The 15102-nt window shown below is 42.0% G+C and overlaps 2 protein-coding genes across 2 annotated transcripts; both read left to right on the top strand.

Moving 5' to 3' along the window:
* Positions 1-698: 698 nt before the first annotated feature.
* Positions 699-3295, top strand: avp (arginine vasopressin). The gene is made up of 3 exons (XM_015972896.3): positions 699-904; positions 1483-1687; positions 3014-3295. Exons 1-3 carry the CDS (start codon positions 785-787, stop codon positions 3148-3150), a joined length of 462 nt encoding a protein of 153 aa, XP_015828382.1. The 5' UTR covers positions 699-784; the 3' UTR covers positions 3151-3295.
* Positions 3296-8213: 4918 nt separating this feature from the next.
* ccl27a (chemokine (C-C motif) ligand 27a) lies at positions 8214-9586 on the top strand. The gene is made up of 3 exons (XM_054731570.2): positions 8214-8302; positions 8756-8873; positions 9007-9586. Exons 1-3 carry the CDS (start codon positions 8239-8241, stop codon positions 9116-9118), a joined length of 294 nt encoding a protein of 97 aa, XP_054587545.2. The 5' UTR covers positions 8214-8238; the 3' UTR covers positions 9119-9586.
* Positions 9587-15102: the final 5516 nt, after the last annotated feature.

Here is a 15102-nt window from a genome sequence, read left to right as displayed (position 1 = left end):
TGCATGTGAAATGCAGTCACCACTAACCGTTTTTTTTTTTTTTTTTTTTTTGCCTAAAGTTCAATCAAACTTTCCTTGATTTTTGCATTTATTGAGTGTTGTGCTCATAAACAGGAGCCCTTCACACATTAACCTGCGGATGCTCAGTTTTGCTGTCTGTCGTTTACGTCTTAATTGGTCTAATGGGCTAAATGCTGCTCTGATCACGGCGCGGGATGCTAAACGGTTGTTGGAAATGTAAATGCTGTTACGCTCATCCGTCATCAGGAGGATAATTTGTGTGACCCTGAAGTTGCCGTGATGCCAGTCCTGACTCCAAAAGTAAAAAACGTCTTGGAGGAATCAGCCTGATGACTAAACCTAGCATGATCTTCGTGAAATGTTCTTCATCCTGGCAGTTATCGAGGCAAATCTAATTAAATGTCCTCAAATTCGAATTAGTTTTATTTATTGCCTGTTTTATTTTCCCGCCCACCTCAGAATTTATTCTAGAAATCACTGCAGCGCGAGGCTGAATACAGAAGAGACATCTCTTGTTTTCTTCTGCAGATTTGTTTGATGGCGCACACCTGATGCAGAGCCACATCTCAGGCGACCTTTCGCGCACGCGCCGCGCACGCAGGTGGCCTTCGGAGAGAGGGGGGGTGGGGGGCGCGTGTCCGTGTGGTGACGTCAGGGCACGGTCGCTTTCTCAGATCGTGTCCGCGTGTTTAAAAAGTGAGAAAATGACAGGTGGTGTCAGTCAGACGGACCGGACCGGCGAGCCCGACCAGAACCAGCAGCCATGCAGCACTCCCTGCTCCCCCTCGCCGTCCTGGGACTCCTCGCCCTCTCCTCCGCCTGTTACATCCAGAACTGCCCCCGGGGGGGCAAACGAGCGCTGCCGGAGGCTGCCACCAGACAGGTCAGCCATGCTTCATCCATTTATATGATAGAGTTCCCAAAAGTTATGAATGGGACTGAAAATGTTGTAGACGTTTTATTTTTTTATTTAATAAATCGTTTTTAGAGCAAGTTTAAAATAAACTGAAAAACTGTCTCAGTAAATGTCACGTTTGAGTTTTAAAGGGTCTAAAATATACTTTAATAAGAGACGATTACTGATATAAATCTTACATTTTCTCGGCTTTGCTGCTTTTGAAATGCTTTGTACAATTCTTTTTTTTTATCATTTGATTTATTTGTTTCAAATATTTGAAATATAATAGCAAGTTGGCTGATAATGATTACAAATCTGTTTTAGTTCAATTCAAAACAAGGTCAGGTTTTATTTTTTTGAATTAAAGAAATATATCTGTCCAAGAAGAGGAATAAGAAGTAAATCATCTAATCTATAACTGGCATTTTTTATATTCCTTACAGAACCATAACTGCAGATACACACATTATTTTACCAATGCAAACACACACACACACACACACAGCCTTACTGATGATCATTGTATTAACCTGATTAATGCCTTTACCTAATCTGTCCTTTAGTGCATGTCTTGTGGCCCCGGAGACAGGGGCCGCTGCTTTGGCCCCAGCATCTGCTGCGGGGAGGGTCTCGGCTGCCTGCTGGGCTCACCAGCATCAGCTTACTGCGAGGAGGAGAACTACCTGCTCACCCCCTGCCAGGCGGGGGGCAGACCATGTGGATCTGAAGGAGGACGCTGCGCCGCTTCAGGACTCTGCTGCAACTCGGGTACACTTCCGTCTCCAGATTTGTCATGTTTGGATCTGCATGACCTAGTCCAGGGGTCGGCAACCTCTTCCAATCAAAGAGCCATTATTACCCGTTTCCCACAGTAAAGAAAACACTGGGAGCCACAGCAGCTGCTGCGTTGTGGGCGGGGCCTACCCTCAGACAGAATAGAGCTGCTTTAACCAATCACAACAGGTGACAGCAGCCGGTACCGGTCGCTCGTGTACGTCAAAGCTATCTTTCATAAGACGATAATCAATAAAACGATTTATATAAAATGGATCCAGAAGTTGTAGCCCGTCTCTGCCTACAATATTTAGATATTTTTCACCCTGTTGGTGGTTTTACTGAGCAGGTGCCACTTTTGTCATACGTTTCTTTTTAAAACATGTTTAGACTGTTCAGAATACAAATCCAGGCTCTGTCACGTTTGATTGTTGTAATTAAATTTTGTAGGTGGGGAAGGTCAGAAAAGGATCCGATCAATTTGTTTTTCCCTCATTTACAGTGACGGAGATAACGGCGCAGTGCGCCTGGCTCTGGTGGTAATCAAGTTAAATTATATCTCTTTGCAACAATTTTCACAAGAAAACAGAACAGTTAGAAGCAGGGCTTGTGTTGACCGGACAGTTCCCGTATTTGACCGTTTATTTTGACGGAGAAAGAATAGAAAGAATTACCCCGACGCATGCAGACGAACTGACATTTTATTTGTTTCGCACATCGCAGATGTAGCTAAATCACCCAAGAAAAGATTCCCATCTGAACATCTGAGCTGGACACTGCTCAGATGTTCAGCTCACTGTCAGCGTGCACTTAAGGTACACAGCGAGCTGAAGATGTGGAGAGGGGCTTGGAGCGCGTCGCAGAACCAGAGCGCATGCAGGAAGATTCCTCCGACTGAAACGAGACTTGTCACTTAGAAAATGTTCCCTGATTATGAAACTTTGGCTGAATAGCGCTTGTTCCTGTCTCCAATGTGGCGACACGTCCAGGAGCCGTCTGAGGAGAATCCCAGAATCTCACATCCTCTTCAGCTCAGGAAGCGCCTATGATTACGCACAAGCGTGACGCGTCAACCCGGTCTCACAGTAAGACCGGGTTGGACCTGTTCAGGTTTACGCAGACAATCTTTACATTTAGAATTGGCATACAGATGTAAAATTAATGCAGTAAAATATAAAGCATTTTATTTAAACATCCATTCATTATTTTACAAGCACAGAGAGCCGCATCAGATGGATGGAAGAGCCGCATGCAGCTCCAGAGCTGCGGGTTGCCGACCCCCGACCTAGTCCCTACTCAAACTCTTCTTCTCCTCCTCAGACGGCTGCTCTGTGGAATCTGACTGCCTTGGGGAGACGGAAGCCACCGATCTGGCCCAAGGCTCTGCGAGGAGCTCCCCCACGGAGCTGCTGCTCCGTCTCCTCCACGTGGCCAGCAGAGGACAGAACGAGTACTGAGCCAGGGAGCGTGGAAATCCCAGCCAGCCGGATCCTCACAGTCTGGAGCTACGACACTATCAAGCCTCAAGTTCTGAACTCTGAACCGAACCAGTTTGCTTTGTCTGTGCTAATCTTGCCTCATTTTAAATAATATTCACCTATTTTTTCTTACACACACAAAAAATACTGTGAAATAAATCAGATCATTGATAATAAACATCATATTTACTCCCTGTCCAAAAGAAATGTACATATTTATACTGTAAACAGTCCAGAGCCTAAATTAAAATGTAAATAAATGATAAATTAAGCTTTCCACTGATGGTGAACAACTGATTTCCAATGCTTGAGTACATTCCTGTGGTGTAGCAGACGTATTATTGTAAATAAAAAATGGAAGAAAAATACCGATGGTACCACCAAGCCTCCGTGGTTTGTTCGCATGATACCAGTGGCTTCACATTAGTCACACCTTGTTTATTTTGTTGAGTGATGATTTAAAAGAATGTAGTTTCAACCGAAGCAAAGGGCCATATCTGAGCAATCGGTTGAAATATTTGCCGTAATTTCGTCAACCTTTGTTAGCAGTTGTGCCGTAAGCAACATTTTATGGGATCTTCTTTGGGCGAGCGACTGTCCCAGCTCTGTTTCAACACGTCTAGGTTTTGCATAAACGAAAGGCCTTTTGTGTAGGGTGACTGAAACCTGGTGTTTGTGCTAAGCTGTGGATAAAACATGATTTTCTTTCCCCTTCTGGAACGGAAACTGATAGGTAATTTTTCATTTATCCCATATTACCTTAAAGGACGACACCCACAGAGAGAGAGTAGATCGATTATTCGTATTTTCCATGACCCTTGAACCTGAAATAAACACACACACCCAGAGGGTTTCATTGCACCCCCCGAGTCCCCAAACAGTGGGGAGACGACGCAGGGTAAACCCCCTCCGAAGTTGGCCCCACGTCTCTCCCCCCAGTCCTCTGTTTCCCAGGGGGTCCCAGGGGACCAACAGGACAGCGAAGGCAGGCCTTCTCGGGTTACAGAGGTACAGACCCATCTCCTATGGTTACCACATTCCAGAGATCTGGCCTCAGGCATCACAAGTTTCACAGGAGCCCGTCACCCCCCACAAAGACAAAGAAAGATTCACAGACCAACCAAAATAAACATTTAATAAAATACCTAACAGAAACCGCTCATCCCTCTTTTGACAGTTGTTTGCTTCCAATCAAGGTAATCAAAACTACCAGTGCTGTTGTCGATCCCTTCAAAGATGAAACTCCGTGTGCACTTTGGTGTAGTAGACTCATCCTTGTAAGGATACACATAGATGTTTATGTTCATTCATTTAGCGGACGCTTTTATCCAAAGCAGCTTACAATTTATAACCTATAGGGCATGTTGTGACCTGTGGGGGGAAACCGGAGTACCCGGAGAAAACCCACGCGTGCATGGGGAGAACACGCAACTCCACGCAGAAAGGCCGCAGCCGAGTTTCGAACCTGCAACCTTCGTGCTGCGAGGCAACAGTGCTAACCACTGCACCACCATGCAGCCCACATAGTCTGTTTCTATACCATATGTGGTGCACAACTGCAGTTAAAATAATTTCAACTTGCTGGACGGGTCCGTGGCAACGATGCATCCAATCATAAATGAACACAAATGGTGCATGGCCTGTATTTGATATAGCACCTTCTAGAGTCCTGGAACCCCCCAAGGCGCTTTACAACACAACCAGTCATTCATCCATTCACACACACATTCACACACTGGTGGTGATGAGCTACGATGTGGCCACAGCTGCCCTGGGGCGCACTGACAGAGGCAAGGCTGCCGAGCACAGGCGCCACCGGTCCCTCCGACCACCACCAGCAGGCAAGGTGGGTTAAGTGTCTTGCCCAAGGACACAACGACAGCGACAGACTGAGCGGGGCTTGAACCTGCAACCTTCCGATTACGGGGCAAACACTTAACTCCTGTGCCACCGTCGCCCCAAACACAACACGTGTGTCTCCACCGAACGGATCACTCATTCATGGTATGTCATTTTCCGCAGTGAACCACAAGCAAGTTGCACAAACATAATCATTAAAATGTTGTTTTGATTTCTCAGAGATAAGAGGCACGAAAAGATTTATTGCTTAAGATGCGTGCCATGATGCAACGCTGACTCGTGTGCCTCAGACTGTCTAATTTACACAGTTTTAACAGTAAAACTCAGCTTATTTAGTTAAAATCAACAATAACTTGCTTGTTTCAAAATGCTGGGCACGCTAGGACCCTTGTCTGATGACTGATGTCAATGTTGTTGTTGTTGTTGTTAGCCTCAAGGGCAATATGCCGATTATCACTTGTAAGTCGCTTTGGACAAAAGCGTCTGCTAAATACATAAACATAAACATTGTCTCTGAGGTGAGTCAGAAATCAGTGAATGTTTTCTTTAGTCAAATGTGACTGCTATCACATTGCTTATATGAGGTTTTATAAATCAACACTTTGTCTCTCGTGCTTGCTACCTTAAAAATTGCCTTGGGAAAATTTATCGTGCAATTATAATGTCTGCCTGCATGCTCTGTGACATTGCACAATAAGTGCGAAGAACACAACGAATCGTAACTAAAATAACACAAAACAGGTCCTTGTCAATCTGGCTGCCAAGTTACGGATTCAGCAATTTTTTTGTTTGTTTGTTTTTAGTTAAATATTAATCTGTTCACCTATCCTTTTAGGAGACATATTGTTACGTTTCTTAAAGAGCAAGTCACCCCCTACCAGAGTCTAACTCCACTCTCACTTCATGTTTGAAAAATGCAACACATGCTGTTGCCTAGCAGACCGAGAGGGCGGAGCTGCTAACAAATACACACACACAGGCTCACGACAGCATTGTGACATCATAATGTACCAGTTTACATCATTGCATACCTCTTAGCCAATAGCGGTGGCAGATTTAAATTCAAATACAGTGCAGAGTTTTTACCTGACAACGGCACAACACTGCTAGTTTCAGGCAGAATATTTAAATTTTAACTAAGATGCACTGAAGTGCCAAATTATTGACGACATGTGTCTGCAGCACGATTAGACACTCATTTATATAGTTTATCAGCAAAAAAAAGTTTATATGGGGGTGACTTGCTCTTTAAGTTATAATAGCTCTATGGTCATCAAGTTCTTTGCACTACATCTCTCTCACATAGTTTTATTCTTTTCATTTTCAACACCTTCCAGAATGAGCCATTTCAGGGCTCTGTCTCTTCAAGTAAGCAAGCTATTGCTAGGCATGCCTAGCGATGGGTACCGAATTTGGTACTTTTTAAGGTACCGACCGAATTCCATAGTACCGACTGAGCACCGATTCACGTAATTTGAAACGGTGCCTCGTTTCGGTACCCGTCCTTCATAACAGAACTTCCCTAGACAGCTGCGCATGCGCAAGAGCGTTATGTCGCTGCAAGTGAGTTGTAAACAGAGCAGCATGGTAGAAAGAACGCACGCTAAAGCTTGGGTCCACTTCACTAAATGTGATGGGTAACTGGGTGATGATGAAACCAGCGACAGCAATCTAAGTGAGACATCCTCATCTTAATCTGCTCCGGTAGGTAAATAAAATGTTTAAGATAACGTTAGCTTGATATGTTAGCTTTTGTTTCGCTAATGGTGCGTTCGCTTTCTCCTCGGAACTCTGAATTTCCGACTAGAAGAACATGAACGCGCTCTAAAGTTTGGCTTCACTTTACTAAATGCGACGGGTGATTGGGTGAAGATGAAACCAGCGACAACGATCTAAGTGTGAGGCATCATCATTTAAATCTGCTCCAGCAGCTAAATTAACTGTTTAAGATAACGTTAGCTTGATAAATTAGCTTCCATTGCCACCATTGTTATCAGCTAATGGTGCGTTCGCTTTCTTCTCGGAAATTCTAACTTTCCAGTAGGAAAAATCAAATGAAAAAGACAGCAAAAGGAATGAAGATACACAGTAAATTTAGTTCACAGTAAAGATGTTTGCTTCAGTTTAATTATCAGCTTATAAAACTACAAGGACGATGTTAAAATACAAACAGTTGTATGTTATTTATCGTGATATTTATCAAATATGGTTATATATTGAGAAAAATATGTATTTAATTATAAAACAGAATTAAAATATTCAACACTCAAAAGTATCTATAATTGGTACCGTTAAGTACCGGTATCGATTCCTAGGTACCGGGATTTAGTACCGAATCGATTCAAATATCAAAGGTACCCATCCCTAGCCACGCCTCACCTATCCCCCAATCAGGCTGCTATAAGCTAAGAAGCTCCGATATCCGGGAGAGGCTCGGAGTAGAGTAGGGGCTCCTCCAGCAGGTTAGAGGTGCTTCTACACTAATTTCCCCATCTGTGACATCACAAACAAGAAATTTTTGAACGGCTTGTTTTAGATACAATCCCTAAAAGCAGAGCGGAAAGGGTATGGATGGGTTTTTTTCATGTTAGGGGTGTTTAGAGGCAGTAGAGACCAACATGTCAGCACAAAATAATGCAAAAGGAGAATTTTTCATAATGTGTCCCCTTTAATGTACAGAAGTTAATGCCAAGTCTGTAAACCAGCGTCAGTGCGCCCCACGGCAGCTGTGGCTACAACGTAGCTCATCACTACCAGCATGTATATTTGTGTGTGTGTGAATGGGTGAATGACAGGTTGTGTTGTAGAGCACCACGGGGGGTTGTAGTACCCTAGAAGGTGGTATTACTGTCATTTGTGACTTTGGGTGTGTCAGTTGTCTGATTTCCTTTGGATCAAATCAACGGTTTTAAAGAGCTGTTAGTAAACCTGTCGAAGCACGTCCGCATTAATCCTGCACCAACAGTTTCAATAATCTCAATCTGATCAAATTAGAGATCTTAATTCTGTAAATCATTACAGCTTTGTGGCCGCTTTACAGTTTTCAGCTGCATCCCAAATCCAGATACCTGCTCAGTTGTTTGATGATCTAAAAACAATCTCAGCGCCTGGAGGCGTGTGCACGTGTGTGCACATGTGGGCTGTCTGCATATATAGAGAGGGAAAGAGAGAGCAGAGAAATTTTCACCCGACAGCTGCCCTGCCATCATGGATCTGAAGGTTGCGTTTGTGATTGTCTGTCTGAGTGCTTTGGCCATCAGCTCTACTGACGGTAAGTTCTGCACTTTTTTACACACATGCACACACACACACACACACACACACACACACGCTTTAAAACCTTAATAAACCTCTTTCATCAGAATATCAGTCATATAAGTGCACACTCAAATATTTACGTCATTATTCAACTGAACAGAGCGGCTGTTTAACGATATGCGCAAAGAAAATAATAAAACATTGAATTTCTTGCTTCTTTTACTCTTTTCTAGTTAAAAGAAGCCTTGGTGTATTTTAAAAAGTTTTTTCTTCTTGCTTGTAATTTACCACTGAATAATACAAAACTCTCAACCATCTCTAGTTTTATCTTTTCCAAGTTATTAAAGGTCTTATAAAAATCATAATAAAACACTAGCTTTATTTAGATACAGAGCACTTTTATTATAGGTATGCACAGAACACGTTTTTAATGTAATCTTTGCTTTAATATTCTTGTATTTTGTAGCTGGCATCCCAAAATGCTGCATCGGTGTAATAGAGAAGCTCAATCCAAGACGCCTTCTCAAAGCTGAACGGTGGTACTTACAGGAGGACACCGGTGCCTGTGACATCAGTGCACTGCTGTAGGTGTCAAATTTAATTCATACAAAATAAATGGAGACCAAAATGATCCAAGTTCGCTCACTGCTGTCTGCTGATTTGACACAGACATGTTATAACTGGATTTTTGCAATGACACTTCTTGTGTGTTCACAGAGTGTACGTAGCGGGCAAGACGACTCCGATATGCATCAGTCTTGAATGGAAGCCATTTCTTGAAAAAATTATGAGGAGACGTCAGCAAATGGGGACGAAGGACAGAAACTAACAGACGAATCAGAATGTCTCAGACACTTGTGTAATACAATTTTACATTTAAGGTTAATAGCATGACCATGAATATGCAATATGTTAACATTATGAAAAGCAGATTTTATACATTAGCTTTGAAAAATGTGATTTTTTTTTAAGCAGAGTTCTCAGGCCCAGCTTTTACATTATAATTTGAATATTGAAAACGTGATACTTATTATTATGGTGATTATCATCAATAGAAAAATCATGAATCAGATTTTTTTTATTTCGTCAGCTCTATGCAACCCTGAAGCTTTTTTTTAATTAAAAAGCTTATATTTTTATATTTTATATTGTTTATTTTTTGTACAAAGGAATTACTGGAGATCTGTGTTGTGTGTCTGTAGTGCAGGATATTGTTTTTGTTTTTCTTCTGGATAATTGAACACATATACTACTGCAGTACTATTGCTTTCATAAATAAACGAAAAAAGAAAAATCAGTTTGAATGTTGATTTATCTGCTGTTTTCCAGCTATATTGTCAGTCTCAGCACCACTCTGGTTCTGGAAAATATCATTCAATCATCTAAAAAATAAATACTGTCAAAAAGATGAATAAACAAATAAAGGAGTCATTTAAAAGTAAAAAATTTAATACATTTTTACTCATATATCACCTTGTAAAATGAAAATTTCAAAGTGTTTTCCATTAAATAAAATGCAAAATAAAAATAGATGGAAGAAAACACCAAACAATCCGATATGACAAGAAGCAAAAGCATTAAAACAAAAACAACTTAGACCTAAACCTGACAGAATAACACAAAAGCATCTTAAAATGTGTGGATTATTAATTTAGTGACCCAAATCTTTTTTAGAAAGAGCACAAAACAGTGAGGACCAACTCAGAGGCATTTAACAAAGAGCCTTACGGGTTAAAGATTTACTCATGTAAACTCGGTTATCATCAGCATAGCAATGATAAAATAAACAATTGAATTTTGTATCAACTGGCCAAAGGGATGCGTCATCCACAAAATAAAACAGGTGCAAGAATGGAGCCCTGAGGCACCCCATGGGTGAGAGGTACCAGAAAGGAGGCACCAATTTCAGTTAAAACAAAACACTTTCTGTTTGAATTGTAAAAAATGGTCCAAATATTAGTAGGAGGAAACAATTGTGTCAAAAGCATCAGACAAATGTAAAATAATTAAATGGAATTTTCTCCATCAGTTCATGAAAATGTTCTTGTCTGTTGCTTGCGTTTGAGATTTTTGTCTCAAGTCTCTAAATAAAAGGAAGAATCACTTTTAATCTTTATAAAGCCCTTTTACATTGTGTGTGTGTGTGTGTGTGTGTGTGTGTGTGTGTGTGTGTGTGTGTGTGTGTGTGTGTGTGTGTGTGTGTGTGTGTGTGTGTGTGTGTGTGTGTGTGTGTGTGTGCACTGAGCTTAGAAATGTTCATTTTAATTTAATGTCATGCAGTTTTGCGTTCAAGCATAACATTTAAAAATAATCTGCACTTTACTATAATTCAACAAAATGTAATTTGAAACATCAACAGGCGCAAAAGGTTTCTGATTTTATTTTGAAGGAACGCATCTTTGTTGAGGATGGAAACCTTGCTGCCTCCTCTGTTGTGACTAGTCTCACAAAGACATGCTGCGACACATTGCAAAGGTTGCAAAGTTCTTTTGGAAAGCGTTCCTCAACTCAGTGGTTTTATTTAACAAGGTGCATTCCAAACTGAGTGATTCCCATAAAAAAACACTAGGCAGATGCTGTTGGGTAATTTTATCAATCCAGGATTACCTTAGGGAAAGTTCAAAGCACAGGGGGTTATAGTAATCAATCCATCAACACCAATACCAATTCATAAACAATCAATTTAGACTTTGCAAAGTGGAGAGGAAAACATACACACCACACAACGGTTGCCAGTTCACTCTCATCGGACAGACGTCCTCCGAAAAGCATTTATTAAGCACACACACACAAAAAATGAACGCACACACATTTTGACATTCTTTAGACTCTCAGGCGGAAAGCCGTAAAAAAGCGAGACTAAGCTTTCTCCAGGTGCACTAAATCAACAAAGCAGTTCCTGGACTTTCTTAAGGGAGTTTTACTGATAAAGGTCGGTTCAAGGCTAGGTCATTCTCCTAAAACATCCTCCCTGTAAGACCTGCAGGGGCCTGTTATCTATCTGTCATCTACAGAAATACTCTGCAGTCGTCGGGTGCATCAGAGATGGACAGGAAGCTGAGTACAGAGAGCTGGTGGAGCGCTTCGTGGCATGGTGTGGAAACAATCATCTGACCTCGAATATGAACAAAACAAAGGAGATGATTTTAGACTTCAGAAGAAACAGGGTGGAGTCAAACACTGTTTCCATCAGGGGAGAAGAAGTGGAGGTGGTTGAGGAATACAAACACCTTGGAGTTCACCTGGACAACAGACTGGACTGGAGAAAGAACAGCGAAGCCGTTTACAAGAAGGGACACAGCAGACTGCACTTCTTGAGGACGCTTAGGTCCTTCAATGTCTGTAGCAAGATGCTGCAGATCTTCTACAAGTCTGTTGTTGAGAGTGTAATCTCTTCAGCCATTGTCTGTTGGGGTAGCAGCATCAGAAGCAGGGACCTGAAAAGGCTCAACAGCCTAATAAAAAAGGCTGGTTCTGTTCTGGGGACGACTGTGGAACCACTGGAGGAGATCATGCAACGAAGAATTCTCCAGAGAATCAAGAAAATGATGGACAACCCCGAGCATTCTCTTCACAAGACTGTCCGACAACGGAAGAGTGTCTTCAGTCAGAGGCTTCTTCAGTTTGGCTGCAACACTGACCGCTACTGGAGATCCTTCCTGCCAACAGCCATTGGAATATACAACAACTCTTTGATGACTTGATTATTATTATTATTCTGAGCTACTACAGCAATGAGTTTCCCTCTGGGATTAATAAAGTATTTTAGAAATGAATTGAATTGAATTGAATCAACAGAATAAATGGATGAAGCTACGTTTAAAACACCAGATGCTTAACAGTCAAGACATTAATATCAATTCAATAATGTTAATATCAGTTTTTCTCCATCAGACGCGGAATAGACCCGTGCCAAAAACTGCCTCCAGTCGTAGTTTGATGGCTACGTTTAAGCTTCATTCTCAACTGCTTGGATTGTTTGGGCATTTTATTTCCATGTAGATTATTTAAAACTATATAGCTGTTGGTGTTTTCTTTCCAGTATTTGTGTTGTTACCACAGTACTAAATTTAATGACTGCGTAAGTTTTTATCAATTATATATTTGGAATGCATTTACCCCTTAAACTAAACCTAACTGGCTGTCACACCCTCAGTGGTGACAGCTGTTATTAAGTCTCAACTGTAATCGCCATGGAGGAATTTGCAGAAATTTTTTTTAAAGGAGGCATCTGCTCTTCTACCATGTGATATTGTTATTTCCTCATGGAAAGACAATCCAAACCCATTTTTGGCTGCATTCATGCATTTTCAGCAGCAAATTTTGAGTTTTACTTTGAAAATCCTGTAATGAGTCAACGGAAATAAATTTTGTCATCAGGCCATGCTCCTCCCCTGGAAGCTAGTCTCTGGTGTGAAAGCTCTCTCCCCTGGTCAGCACAGGATACGTGGCTTAAGCTTGGTTTATGCTTGACGCATTTACTTTCCGCTTGGTGATGCGGCTCGTGGATGGAACGCACTTCACAACTCGCAGCGTTTAGGGTTCATGCGGCTTGTCTCTGCGGTGAGCCAATATTCTCCCAAACTGTAGGGGGCAGCATGGAGCTCTATGGCATGCATCCAACACTACACCGTAGTAGAAGTAAAAATTACTGTTGTTTACAACATGGCATTCCAGCATTTTTTAACAGCGTCCTCGTCTTTTCCGACAGTGCGAGCTATTTCTCTCCAAGAATTATTAACAACATGTTTATCACGGTGATTTTTGAGAGCTGAATCATACAAATGTCTGTATTTACGAACCTCTGACATACTAGTTCTTGCCAGTCCGCCATGTTTTTCCGCGTCCGACCGTCCGCGTGGTTAGAAAATTTCCTAGGTGCGCGGTGCGGAAAGTTTGGGCCGTGCGGAGGCGCGGTGGAGGGGCGTGGTTGTTAAAATGGCGCAATTTTGCCGCGCGGAGCTGTGCGGACCTCGCGGACGCGTCAAGCATAAACCAACCTTTAGACAACTGCTGTAGCAGACTTGGTAGTCCAGTGGTTGGAGTGCTGGGCAGGTGTGCAGGTTTGTGTCTCAGCAGCAACTTCTTTTTTTTAGCTACACTTGCCTGTATTATGTTTTCAACCCCTTATTGGTAAACTGTTTAAGATATAAAAAAATACCTGTTTTTTCTTTTCTTTGTTTATTTAGCCAACTATTTAGAGTAAACCAACTAAATGGTGCTCGGAAATGACCACATTCAAAGATCTTTAGAGACACAAAATAGTTTGCAGAAATTAATCAATAAAACTAAAATAAAGAAACATGAAATATGTTTCAGCTGTCTAAATAAATTACCGCCAATGCCACCGGGAATTGAACCGGAGTCAGCACATGGCAAAACTGGAAGTCCTGACAAATACTTAAGCTACTGGACCATAGACATAATTTCCCCCTTAGAAGTGAGGGGACACGGGGGAAGTGGGGGGGTGGGGGGGTCTTTGTATGCTCTAATGGGAAACCGTCTTCAACACAAATGGTTGTTTTCCGCTTGGTCCTAGAGCTCAACCAGTGACAATTTAATACAGAGTAATATTGTTTGTGGATGGTAAAAAGTGCAGGGGTCAAAACTTGTCTTTGGAAAAAGTGGGGGGGACATGTCCCCCACCCCACCCCCCCAAATTACGTCCATGTACTGGACTATCATACCCAGATCAACAGCTTCTTTTTCACTGTTGTTCCCATGTTTTGTCAGAGCAGGCATGGGCGGAGCTTCACTGAAACAGATTGTTCTTTTTCCAGGTACAAATTCAGGCTGACAAAAATAACTCGTATAAAATGACATCTCAATAGTGCCAAAAGTAATAAACTGTGCATACCTTTGCTCTCCAAGGTTTAAAATAGCATTATATGGAACCTTTAATTCGGCCATATTGAATGGTCTGTTTAAGGTCAAAGGTCACAGATTCTTCAGTACTTTCTTGTAGAGATCCATCAACTACAGTAGGTCATCCAGGTCCTGAGGCGGCGTAGCAGCCCCGGACCGTAACACTACCACTACCACGTTTGTAGGTTTGCTTTATTCTGAAATGACACTCACCTCAGTCAACAGGAAAATTCTCAGAACTCTTGAGGGTCATCAAGATGTTTTTGGTAAACCTAAGATGGGTTTTTATCGACCAGCAGAGTCTTGTTTCGTCTTGGAACTCTCCATCGATGCCATTTTTAATCCACTGATATAGGAAATGAAAAATGGCCTGTATTGGATGTAGGGTCTTCTAGTGTTCTTCAACCCCCCAAGGTGCTTTACAATACAACCAGTCATTAAACTACGCACACACTCAGTCACACATTCTTGGTGATGAGCTACAATGTTGCTGCCCAGGGGCAGGGGCACTGACAGAAACAAGGCTGCCGAACACCAGCACCACTGGTCCCTCTGGCCGCCACCACTATGATAGAATGAGCGGGGCTTTAACCTGCCACCTTGCAACCCACCATTTCCCAATGTTCGTTGTAGAATCTTGACCTCTGACCTTTACCAGAACCCAGTGATGCCTTTATTGCTTTAAACAGTGTCCTGGTTTCTTTTCTTTTTGAATCTCTTGAAAGTGGCACGATGTGTTGCTTTTGGGAGAATGTAGCCTTCTTCCATTTGCCAGACAAGTTCTATTTTAAATTACAATTAAATAATTTTTCCTCCAATGAACAGGTTTGACTGACTTTGCTTTTTGCAAAAGAATTAGCCTAAATTCTCCTATATTAAAGTCAGCAACCTCCAGGATCGGGTCACGCGATGGTTGTGTCAGTTAAAGACAAACCTAAAAGCTTTTGG

Source organism: Nothobranchius furzeri, chromosome 17, assembly GCF_043380555.1.
Source record: "Nothobranchius furzeri strain GRZ-AD chromosome 17, NfurGRZ-RIMD1, whole genome shotgun sequence".
Classification (NCBI taxonomy): domain Eukaryota; kingdom Metazoa; phylum Chordata; class Actinopteri; order Cyprinodontiformes; family Nothobranchiidae; genus Nothobranchius; species Nothobranchius furzeri.
The sequence above is the reverse complement of the archived record's forward strand: the minus strand, read 5'-3'. Positions and strand labels throughout refer to the sequence as shown.